Genomic DNA, 12,823 nt, shown 5'->3' with positions numbered 1-12,823 from the left:
GCTTATGCTCAGTAAAAGAAGCCAGTCACAAGGGACCAGAGTTTGTACGATCATATTTGTGTGAAATATCCAGAATAGTCAAATCCATAGAGACAGAAAGTAGAGTATTAGTTGTCAGGGATCGGGAAGGGGAGGAATGGAGAGTGACTGCTAATGGGTCTTGGGGTTTCTTTCTGGGTTGATAAAAATGTTTCAAAATTAGATAGGAATGATGGTTACATAACTATGTGCATATACTAAAAATGACTGAATTGTACACATTGAAGGGGTGAACTTTTTGGTATGTGAATTGTATCACAGTAAAGCTGTTATAAAATGCTATATTTAGTAAATACTTTAAATTTTCTGGTAAGGAATTTGGATCATGTCTTTCAAACAATAGTGTGTACCCCTAAAGAGTTTTGAACTCAAAAACAACTGATCTGAGCATTACTTTCAGAACATGTGAGAAAGGTGGACAAATCAATGCTGTGGCAGAAGACTAGGTCTAGAAGCTGAGAATATTTATCCTCAGTTTTCTTCTGTGGGCAGATCTGTAAAGTTCATGTTCAATTCAGTTCAGTTCAGTCGCTCAGTCGTGTCCGACTCTTTGCAACTCCATGGACCGCAGCATGCCGGGCCTCCCTGTCCATCACTAGCTCCCGGAGTTTACCCAAACTCATGCCCATTGAGTTGGTGATGCCATCCAAACATCTCATCCTCTGTCGTCCCCTTCTCCTCCTGCGTTTAGTCTTTCCCAGCATCAGGGTCTTTTCAAATGAGTCAGCACTTTGCATCAGAGGCCAAAGTATTGGAGTTTCAGCTTCAACATCAGTCCTTCCAATGAACACCCAGGACGGATCTCTTTTAGAATGGACTGGTTGGATCTCCTTGCAGTCCAAGAGTCTTCTCCAACACCACAGCTCAGAAACATCAATTCTTCGGCCCTCAGCTTTCTTCACAGTCCAGCTCTCACATCCATAGATGACCACTGGAAAAACCATAACCTTGACTAGATGGACCTTTGTTGACAAAGTAATGTCTGTGCTTTTCAATATGCTGTCTAGGTTGTTCATAACTTTTCTTCCAAGGAGTTAGCGTCTTTTAATTTCATGGCTGCAGTCACCATCTGCAGTGATTTTGGAGCCCGAAAAAATAAAGTCAGCCACTGTTTCCCCATCTATTTGCCATGAAGTGATGGGACCGGATGCCATGATCTTTGTTTTCTGAATGTTGAGCTTTAAGCCAACTTTTTTACTCTCCTCTTTCACTTTCATCAAGAGGCTCTTTAGTTCTTCACTTTTCTGCCATAAGGGTGGTGTCATCTGCATATCTGAGGTGATTGATATTTCTCCCGGCAGTCTTGATTCCAGCTTGTGCTTCATCCAGCCCAGCGTTTCTCTTGATGTACTCTGCATATAAGTTAAATAACCAGGGTGACAATATACAGCCTTGATGTACTCCTTTTCCTATATTGAACCAGTCTGTTGTTCCATGTCCAGTTCTAACTGTTGCTTCCTGACCTGCATACAGATTTCTCAAGAAGCAGACCAGTTGGTCTGGTATTCCCATCTCTTAAGAATTTTCCATAGTTTATTGTGATCCACACAGTCAGAAGCTTTGGCATAATCAATAAAGCAGAAATAGATATTTTTCTGGACCTCTCTTGCTTTTTTGATGACCCAGCAGATGTTGGCAATTTGATCTCTGGTTCCTCTACCTTTTCTGAATCCAGCGTGAACATCAGGAAGTTCATGGTTCACGTATTGCTGAAGCCTGGCTTGGAGAATTTTGAGCATTACTCTTCTAGTGTGTGAGATGAGTGCAATTGTGTGGTAGTTTGAGCATTTTTTGGCATTGCCTTTCTTTGGGATTGGAATGAAAACTGACCTTTTCCAGTCCTGTGGCCACTGCTGAGTTTTCCAAATTTGCTGGCATATTGAGTGCAGCACTTTCACAGCATCATCTATCAGGATTTGAAATAGCTCAACTAGAATTCCATCACCTCCACTAGCTTTGTTTGTAGTGATGCTTCCTAAGGCCCACTTGACTTCACATTCCAGGATGTCTGGCTCTAGGTCAGTGATCACACCATCGTGATTATCTGGGTCGTGAAGATCTTTTTTGTACAGTTCTTCTGTGTATTCTTGCCACCTCTTCTTAATATCTTCTGCTTCTGTTAGGTCCCTACCATTTCTGTCCTTTATTGAGCCCATCTTTGCATGAAATGTTCCCCTGGTATCTCTAATTTTCTTGAAGAGATCTCTAGTCTTTCCCATTCTATTGTTTTCTTCTATTTCTTTGCACTGACCACTCAGGAAGGCTTTCTTTTCTCTCCTTGCTATTCTTTGGAACTCTGCATTCAAATAGGTATATCTTTCATTTTCTCCTTTGCTTTTCACTTCTCTTCTTTTCAGAGGTATTTGTAAGGCCTCCTCATGTTACTGATAGTGAATTAGAAATTTTTTAACTATATGCTTTATTATAATTATAAATATTTACCTTGTTTTCATTTTTCTGTAATCAATTTTTCTAGGTGATTGAAAAAAGAATAGCAGGTACAGAGCATTAGAGTTGGTATTTTAAAATTTACTTATGTGTAATCTTGGCTGCTGTAAATTTAGAAACAGCAAAATATGACTTACTTTAGCCAGAAGACCCAAGATTCTTGATGAATCATAATGTTAAACACCTTTCATGAATAAACCCAAGGACTATGATGTGGTAAAGATCAGAAATTCAGGTTTCCTGAGGATTTTTTCTTCCCTTTTTTGTGAATTATCTTATTTCTGTCAAATAAGTTACGTATTAGAAAATATTCAGAAGGCAGAAAGAACAGTAATCATTAGCTGTCTTCTTTTCTTATTGACTCTGAAGAGCCATAATTTAAAAACTTGTTACCCTTTAGAAAATCCTAATTTAAATTTTGAAAAATAGTATTCATAAGTCAAGCCTATAGTAAATAATTGACTCTCGTAAAGTACTTACCCGTAGTTTACTGTCGTAGTTTTTCTGTTAAATATGTGCTGTGTTAACTATTAATGAATCTATTTTTAGAAGAGTACATTGTGTGCTGCAGCCATTTTGGACCCTTGTGTAACCTGTGTTGTCAGTGGAAGTGTGCCCTCTTGCGGTCAGTTGGAAACAGAATTTCAGTTGTAAAAATAGTCACCCGAGCTTTCTCTGAGGGACTTCCCTGGTGGCTCAGATGGTAAAGCGTCTGTCTACAATCTGGGAGACCTGGGTTCGATCCCTGGGTCGGGAAGATTCCCTGGAGAAGGAAATGGCACCCCACTCCAGTACTCTTGCCTAGAAAATCCAACGGACAGAGGAGCCTGGTGCAGGCTACTGCCCATGGGGTCGCAAAGAGTTGGACATGACTGAGTGACTTCACTTCACTTTAGCTTTCTCTGAGTTCATATTTTCTTTTGCTTGTTCGTTTGGAATTACCCAGACTCTGAATTTATTTTTCAATAATCAGAAAATAAAACTATTTCAAGATTTTTAAATGGAGAATTGAGAATTAGAGAGGGGTGTCTTATTTTATTGGAGAAGTGCTTAAAAAAGATACGGATTAGAGGACAGAGTGTCAAGAAGTCTAACAGAGAAGAGGTATCACAACGTGAGGAAAGGCAAGGTGTTCTGATAGTGTTTGAGAAGATTTATGACTAACGGTGCTGTGATATAATGAATATTTTGCACTCTGCTCCATCCTCTTTACAAAATGCTCCCAGAATGACACTCTGATTTTATTTCTATTCCATTTATATATATATGTCTTCTTATCCTGGTGAAAGCGATAAATACTTCTGTGACACTATTGGAAATGTCTGTTTCATGTAATGGAAATTAAGTTAATTTGAGTAAATGTTCGAATCTGTTTTGAACTGCTTGTAGTTCAAAAACTTACTGCTGAGTTCAAAACTTACTACTCTTTAGTAAGTTGGCATCATAAGTGTTCATGAGTTATGGAGATTTTTTTCAAAAGGAATGAACTTCCCTTGAAATTTTAATTTTAATTCTTCGTAATTTGTATTTTTAATACCTTTGTTGTTCTTTGAGTTTAAAGGTTAAATTTTTATTTATATGTTTTAGCAGTGACTGTGTCCCGTATATATCTTCTTAGAAACTGATTTTTTTTTTAATGCCCCAATACTCTTAGAAGGATTCACTGTTAATATTGTTATCATCCCTTATGGGTGATTCACTGAGCTTTCAGTTCAATTCAGTTCAGTCGCTCAGTCGTGTCCGACTCTTTGTAACCCCATGAATTGCAGCACACCAGGCCTCCCTGTCCATCACCAACTCCCGAAGTTCACTCTAACTCATGTCCATTGAGTCAGTGATGCCATCCAGCCATCTCATCCTGTGTCTTCCCATTCTCCTCCTGCCCCCAATCCCTCCCAGCATCAGAGTCTTTTCCAATGAGTCAACTCTTCGCATGAGGTGGCCAAAGTACTGGAGTTTCAGCTTTAGCATCATTCCTTCCAAAGAAATCCCAGGACTGATCTCCTTTAGAATGGACTGGTTGGATCTCCTTGCAGTCCAAGGGACTCTCAAGAGTCTTCTCCAACACCACAGTTCAAAAGCATCAATTCTTCAGCTCTCAGCTTTCTTCACAGTCCAACTCTCACATCCATACATGACCACTGGAAAAACCATAGCCTTGACTAGATGGACCTTTGTTGGCAAAGTAATGTCTCTGCTTTTCAATATGCTATCTAGGTTGGTCATAACTTTCCTTCCAAGGAGTAAGCGTCTTTTAATTTCATGGCTGCAGTCACCATCTGCAGTGATTTTGGAGCCTAAAAAAATAAAGTCTGACACTGTTTACACTGTTTCCCCATCTATTTCCCGTGAAGTGATGGGACCAGATGCCATTATCTTCGTTTTCTGAATGTTGAGCTTTAAGCCAACTTTTTCATGCTCCTCTTTCACTTTCATCAAGAGGCTTTTTAGTTCCTCTTCACTTTCTGCCATAAGGGTGGTGTCATCTGCATATCTGAGGTTATTGATATTTCTCCCGGCAATCTTGATTCCACTTGTGCTTCTTCCAGCCCAGCGTTTCTCATGATGTGCTCTGCATATAAGTTAAATAAGCAGGGTGACAATATACAGCCTTGGCATACTCCTTTTCCTATATTGAACCAGTCTGTTGTTCCATGTCTAGTTCTAACTATTGTTTCCTGACCTGCATATAGGTTTCTCAAAAGGCAGATCAGGTGGTCTGGTATTCCCATATGTTTCAGGATTTCCCACAGTTTATTGTGATCCATACAGTCAAAGGCTTTGGCATAATCAATAAAGCAGAAATAGATGCTTTTCTGGAACTCTCTTGCTTTTTCTATGATCCAGCGGATGTTGGCAATTTGATCTCTGGTTCCTCTGCCTTTTCTAAAACCAGCTTGAACATCAGGAAGTTCACGGTTCACATATTGCTGAAGCCTGGCTTGGAGAATTTTGAGCATTACTTTACCTAGCGTGTGAGATGAGTGCAATTTTGTGGTAGTTTGAGCATTCTTTGGCATTGCCTTTCTTTGGGATTGGAATGAAAACTGACCTTTCCCAGTCCTGCGGCCACTGCTGAGTTTTCCAAATTTGCTGGCATATTGAGTGCATCACTTTCACAGCATCATACCAGTCCACTAATAAGAAGTATTACAACTAAGAATAATTCTCATGACATGAATGAATTTTTCAGTGTTGAGTGAATTGCATATATTGGTCTTCATTAGTTGATACAAAAATCAATTTGTTTCAGTTCATAGTTTAAAATATTTTTAAAATTTTTATTCAATTATAAAACATTTTAAATTTACAAAAATAACTACCATTTTTATACAAATTGAAAAGATGATTTCTGCTTACTTACATGTAATTACACTTGTAAACACTGGCAATCTAATATTATGGGTTGATTTTTTAAAATAGTTTTTACTTTTAATATGTGGCTTGTAAAATGTATTTGGTTTGTATTGAATTGATTTCTTTATACTATCAGATGTGTTTAAACAGATATGAGGAGCTTGTTTTTACAGTTATATAAAGGTATATGATTTTCATAAAGTTTTTTTAGGTTAAAAGTTTAAAGCTAGTTAATTCAGAATTCTTTGAATGAAACAGGACAGTGAAAAAGTTGGCTTAAAATTCAACATTCAGAAAACTAAGATCATGGCATCTGGTCCCATCACTTCATGACAAATATATGAGGAAGCAATGGAAAGAGTGAGAGACTATATTTTGGGGGCTCCAAAATCACTGCAGATGGTGACTACAGCCATGAAATTAAAAGACGCTTGCTCCTTGGAAGAGAAGCCATGACCAACCTAGACAGCATATTGAAAAGCAGAGACATTACTTTGCCAACAAAGGTCCATCTAGTCATAGTTATGGTTTTTCAAGTAGTCATGTATGGATGTGAGAGTTGGACTATAAAGAAAGCTGAGCACCAAAGAATTGATGCTTTAGAACTGTGGTGTTGGAGAAGACTCTTGAGAGTCCCTTGAGTGCAAGGTGATCCAACCAGTCCATCCTAAAGGAAATCAGTCCTAAATATTCATTGGAAGGACTGATGCTAAAGCTGAAACTCCAATATTTTGGCCACCTGATGCAAAAGACCCTGATGCTGGGAAAGATTGAAGGTGAGAGGAGAAGGGGAGGACAGAGGATGAAATAGTTGGATGGCATCACCAATGCGATGGACATGAGTTTGAGTAGGCTCTGGGAGTTGGTGATGGACAGGGAAGCCTGGTGTGCTGAAGTCCGTGGGGTCACAAAGAGTCGGACACAATTGAGCTACTGAATTGAACTTGAGTGAATCGCAGTGGAATGTAATGTTTAAAAAACTCAGGCTCTGGAGTCAGACTGCCTGGGTTTGAATCCCAGCATGTCCCTAGCTATACGGTCTTGGCAAGTTCTCTGTGCTTCAAATTCTTCATGTGCAACACGAGAATATTATTGATATTATTACATTAGTACCTGCCTTTTAAGATTGCTGTAAACATTCAATAAATAGAAAACCACTTGGAATAGTGCTTAGATATACTACAATCTAGGTTTCTGTTAACTGCTGTTATTATCATCCTCATTAAATTTATACTTGGATTGATGTTGAAATTCATTGGGAAGAATATACTGTTTGTTTTGTAAATATAAATCACTTTTACAATTCTTGCTTTAAAAAATATTCTGAATAATTGACAATATAAGTAGTAAGCTAAAATAGCATTTCATAAAGTTTTTATGAAAGCTTTCTTTTCACAGTTATCTTCTTTTGTTTTTTAGGCACGGAATGTTAACACCGGTGAACTGGCAGCAATTAAAGTAATAAAATTGGAACCAGGTAAATTCATTGAAATTTGGTGTTTCTTACTGCCCTCAGCCACTGGATATCTCAGGCTTGTTTTAATGATGTTTGGTCAACATTCTCTATTGTTCCCAATATCTGGCAGAGAGGGCTGTTGTCTGCTCCTCCACCTCTCTGAGACCTGTAGACACCATGCCCAGTTCTTCCCTGAGAAACCACTGATGACTGCAGGAGGAAGGGGAGCTCCTGAGGAGACTGTTGCCTCTGGACTCTGTTGAGCTCACTTGTCACACAGTGATGGCGGGGTTTGTCCAGGTTAACTCTGTCCAGTGACGAGAGGCAGTGTGCTGCAGTGGAAAGAACGGAAGTGGCATCTGGTATTTGCAGACCAGTTCTTGGTGTCCCGTACTCCTGCTCTGTGAACTTGGGCAAGTAACTTTAGCTCTGAGTCTCAGTTTCCTCAGTAAACCTAACTCTCACATTTTATGGGTCGTTAATATTGGAATAGCTGCCTTCTACCTGGAGTAGCTTGTAAAGCCCCAGGACTGCTCCCTATTTTTCATCTGCTTCAACTGTATTCTATCCCTGAATTCCCCCCACTCCCTGCAGAACCCATGTCTTTCTGAACTAACTGCGTACTCTTAAAAACCCCTCTCCTCCCCGGTTTCTCCCTCCCATCGTAAGTATGTACGTGTACTGGTGTCTAGACTGAATTCCACCTCAGTGATAGTGCCTTTCTGCTGATGCCTTTCTGTATGGCCACAGATCCATCCAGTAATATATATAATTTTTTAATTGTAGACAACTTTTTCTGTAAAGGTCGAGAGTAAAATATTGTAGGCTTTTGGGACCACATGTAGTCTCTGTTTATGGTTCTCGCTCTCTTCCCTCCTCTCTTTCTTCCTCCTGGAACGTAAATACTATTCGTTGCCGAAAAACCATTCTTGACCAACCAGGCCACCTGTGCTTGTAGTTTGCCCACCCCTGATGTTGATCATCAGCACACTTAGAAGTGCTGTTAAGATGAAGTTTCAAGGGTGCCTTGACTGACTGTGATCAAACTACATGCGAATATAATGAATTTAAAAAATACTTTCTCATTTATAGGTATTTACAGATTTTTTTTTATGCTCTAATTATATTCTAACATCACAAGACAAAGCTTTTTTCCTTTTCTTTGAAACTCCTATTCTTTAGTGGATATTCAAAATTGACAAACTGACAAAAAAAGAAAGGTTTGACATTTGAAGCAGGGCCTCCGTTTTTAATCATTAAGAAGAGGCTATGTTATTGATGCAAGAGTCTGCTTAGAAGCAGTGTGTTCATACACCATTCCCTCAAATCAGTTTAATGCCTTCTCTTTCGGGAAACCTTTCTCCCTAACCCCTCCTCTGATAAAGATGACTCCTACTACAGGAGCACCTTTTCCCACAGCTGTGATTCTAGAGTTGCCTTTCTTTTTTCCTAAGTTGCAATCAGATTTATGTCCACAGCACTCAACTTAGGGTCAATGCATAGTACTCACTCAGGACATCTTAAAATGTCCTTTAAAAAATTAGGAACTTAAAATCTTATTGTTCATCAGGTCATTTGCTTTCTGATTAGTGAGTTGTTTGTTTTATGTTAATCTTAAATACTGCCTTTTATATATATATATATATATATATCACTGTAATAAATGAAAATACAATTAAATAAAAAGAAATGGAATACATTTCAACTCTGCCACTCAGAGATAACAAGAATTACTACCATATATATGTTATGAGGTATACACTTAAATTTAATTAACATTGGACTGTCTCCTTTTGTGTTCTTAGAAGCCACCTGAATTTTTATATTAAATTTCTTTAATTTGTTTATGTCTTGTGAGAAATGTTTAACTTGTCAGTGAGCTTGAAGTATATGGCCTAGTGGTTATGACCACAGATGCTAAAGCCAAGCTACTTTGATTCTCATCTGACTTGACCACATTGCTTAAGCTTTTTGGATGGACTTTTGTTTCCTCATCCCTAGAATGGGGATAATAGTAATAGCTTCCTCTTAAGGCTGTTGTAGGGATTAAATAAGCTAATATATCTAAAACACTTTAAACATTTCTTGAAAAGTTTATTAGTTTGCCGTAAAGTGACTTAGCAATAGCAATGGCAATGACCTAGCAGTTCCACTCCTGTGTATCTACCTACACAGCAACTTTTACACACAGCAGTGTTCTTCTTAACAGGCAAACGTTGGCAGCAACCTAACTGCCCTACAGCAGCCTAACTGTAAATGAATAGACTGTAAATGAATAGACAAAACTGTAAATAGACAAAATATGTCTATACAATACAATGGAATACTATTCAGCAATAAAAAGAAACAAGCTGTTGATACATGCTGTGACAGTGCTGCCGCTGCTGCTAAGTCGCTTCAGTCGTGTCCGACTCTGTGCGACCCCATAGACGGCAGCCCACCAGGCTCCCCCGTCCCTGGGATTCTCCAGGCAAGAACACTGGAGTGGGTTGCCATTTCCTTCTCCAATGCATGAAAGTGAAAAGTGAAAGGGAAGTCGCTCAGTCGTGTCCTGCTCTTCCAGGCTCCTCCGTCCATGGGATTTGCCAGGCAAGAGTCCTGGAGTGGGTGCCATCACCTTCTCCAGCTGTGACACTAATGAACCTTAAAAATTGTGAAGTGTGAGGAGCCAGATGATTCTGTTAATGTGGAATGTCTGGAAAAGACACATCTACAGAGTCAGAAAGAGGATTAGTCAGCTGGTGTGTTTGTGAGAAGGGATTAATAGTTAATGGATGTGAGGGGTCTTACTGGGTAATGGAAATATTTTCAAATTGATTTATACTGATGGTTGCACAACTAGGTGAATTTGCTAAAGAAAAATCTTTGATTATGCACTTGATATGGATTAATTGTTGCTGTAGTTCAGTTCTTGTCATGCCCGTCTCTTTGCAACCCCACAAACTGTAGTCTGCCAGGCCCCTCTGTCCCTGGGATTTCGCAGGCAAGAATACTGGAGTGAGTTGCCATTTCCTTTTCCAGGGGATCTTCCTAACTCAGGGATCACCCCGCGCCTCCTGCATTGGCAGGTGAATTATTTAGTGCTCAGCCACCAGGGAAGCCCATGTATGATTTTAAAATATGCCTTGATATAGTTTATAAAAATATAATCATAATACCATTGTCTTAACAATATTAATAAGAGCTTCTTAATAACAAATAAGTTTCACATGTTACAATTAGTTGATATGTCTCAAACTTCTTTTATGTCTATAAGTTCTGCCTTCACTTCTTTATTTTTTTCCTTGTCCCTCCTGCCTTTTGTCCTTAGTCATTTGTCCTGTGGAACTTCCCCCCTTAACCCAGATAACTGGGTTTTGCCAGTTATCTCACCATAGAATCATTTAATGTGGTCTTCTGTGGGTGGGGAGTTAGCTCTCGAAGACTGGTAAGATTCAGGTTTGATTTGGAATGTGGTAGAAGAGGACAGCTTCATTGGTAGTGTTATGTACTCATTTTTCTGAATTAGAATTCTAATATCTAGTCTTTGACATTTTGAAAAACAAAAACTAAACCTGAAATAGTCAAGTGTAATGAAAAGGATTTTAAGAATTTGCATCCAAAGTAGTTGTTTTTCCCCTTTTTCTTGATAACTGATATCCAATCTGAACGTGAAGCTAAGTGAAACTGTATTTGGGCAAAATTGTTTAAATTTTTTTGTATAGAATTTGATGAAGGGTAACATAATGGCTGATAATGGTATTGTTTGGATATCAGAGGTAGATACAATAATGGAAGATACTCAGTGACTTTGGAAAATAAAGGATTTCATAGAGGTAAATTTTCTAAAATTCTATTTAAATTGCCAAAGTTGTTTTAACCATTATCTGTAAGTATTTCTCAAATGCATTTCATCTGAAATAGCATGCGGAGAGTAGGATAGTTATCATAATGTAACTAATAGTTATAAGTTGTCTTCAGCAGCTCATGACAAATAAAGAAACGTGACTGTGCCTCTTAGAAAAAGGCTCTAAATGATGACCTTTCCCCACTCAGTGTCGCTAGTTGCCCCTGCTGCCCCCACTCCCATCTCTCTGATGACCGTGCTGAGCAACTTAATAAATAGAATCCTAACCACTGGACTGTCAGCGAATCCCCTAGTTGCTTCTCTTTACATCAGTTAACATTTACTGACAATGTATTGTATTAAGACAAAATGACAAGGCACATTTCTTGATTTTGAAGTCTGGCCCTTTATATCTGCCTCCTCTGTCTGCTTGTTTCTGTTGCACTGTTGGCCAGAAGATTGGACAATCAGGTTTGTTAGAATTGTATCTAATGAAAAAGAGCATGCTATAAGTTTATCAGAAGAACTTTCCTTTGAACTGTGCATTGTCTCTTTTATCTTCTCATGGTACCTTTTTGTGCGTGCCTGATTCTCATTTATGTTCTGAAAAGTTAAAGTTATTAAGGAAGTGCTTAGTTTGAAGCCCAGTTGTTTCTATGATGGATAGTGAAATCAAAGCACGCATGGTATAGTGGTTAAGAATGTGGACTTTGGACCCAGAATGCTTAGATTATAATTGAGGCTCCATCACAGCAAACTGTGTGACCTTGGCAGATATTTAACTGCTCTACCTGTTTTTCCTTTCTGCACAGTAGGGATAGCAATAGTTTCTACTTCCTAGTATTGGTGTGAAAATTAAGTAGTTTAATGTATTGGAGAAGGAAATGGCAACCCACTCCAGTATTCTTGCCTGGAGAATCCCGTGGACAGAGGAGCCTGGCGGGCTACAGTCCATGGGGTCACAAGAGTCAGACATGACTTAGCACCTAAACCACCACCACCAAATAAAGAAAAGAGCCCTTTTTATATGTTTAGTTTGAATCTTTGATATATCCAATTTAGTCTTTAAAGTCTAAAAATGTTGTATAAGGTAACATTTACTTTCCCGAGTCTCTCACACACACATGTACTCTTACACATGCTTAGAACTATTGGAGATACTTAAAATAACATTAATAGGCTCTGAAGTACTAACAGGTCCTTTTGAAATTAAAAACCAGGAAAATGCACCTATCATATTGGGTTTGTCTTCTAAATCAGAGAAGGTACAAAGGAGAATTTGGCCATGTCCGACTGTTTGTGACCCCATGGACTGTAGCCTGCCAGGCTCCTCTGTCCATGGAATTCTCCAGAAAAGAAAACTGGAAAGGGTTGCCATGCCCTCCTCCAGGGAAATCTTTCTAGCCCAGGGGTCGAACTCACGTCTCATGTCTCCTGCATTGGCTGGCAGGTTCTTTACCATTAGTGCCACCTGGGAAGCCCCTGGCAGAATTCCACACGGGCCCAGAAATCAGTAGAAAATAATGATGATGTGCAGAACTTGGTTCAACAGAAATTAACCTTCTTATTAATGTTTTTCCAGATGGTGGAATTATCTTCCTTAAATTCACAAACTCACATAACAACAATAATGCTAATGATGATAAGAGTTCCAGCAGCCACTTTTTGGATGCTTGCTTAGGACAATGTGCCAGACC

At 38.9% G+C, this 12,823-nt stretch overlaps 1 protein-coding gene across 2 annotated transcripts in view; it reads left to right on the top strand.

The window, feature by feature from the left end:
- MAP4K3 (mitogen-activated protein kinase kinase kinase kinase 3) overlaps nucleotides 1-12,823 on the top strand; it is a 183,324-nt gene that overhangs the window by 53,865 nt on the left and 116,636 nt on the right. For both annotated transcript variants that reach the window (XM_061432144.1, XM_061432143.1), the window contains exon 2: nucleotides 7,264-7,321. In XM_061432144.1, coding sequence (XP_061288128.1) covers nucleotides 7,264-7,321 — 58 coding nt within the window. The remainder of the gene's footprint in view (nucleotides 1-7,263; nucleotides 7,322-12,823) is intronic.

Source organism: Bos javanicus, chromosome 11 (genome assembly GCF_032452875.1).
Source record: "Bos javanicus breed banteng chromosome 11, ARS-OSU_banteng_1.0, whole genome shotgun sequence".
NCBI lineage: Eukaryota > Metazoa > Chordata > Mammalia > Artiodactyla > Bovidae > Bos > Bos javanicus.
Note: the sequence above shows the minus strand (reverse complement) of the source record. Positions and strands in the feature narration are given on the sequence as shown.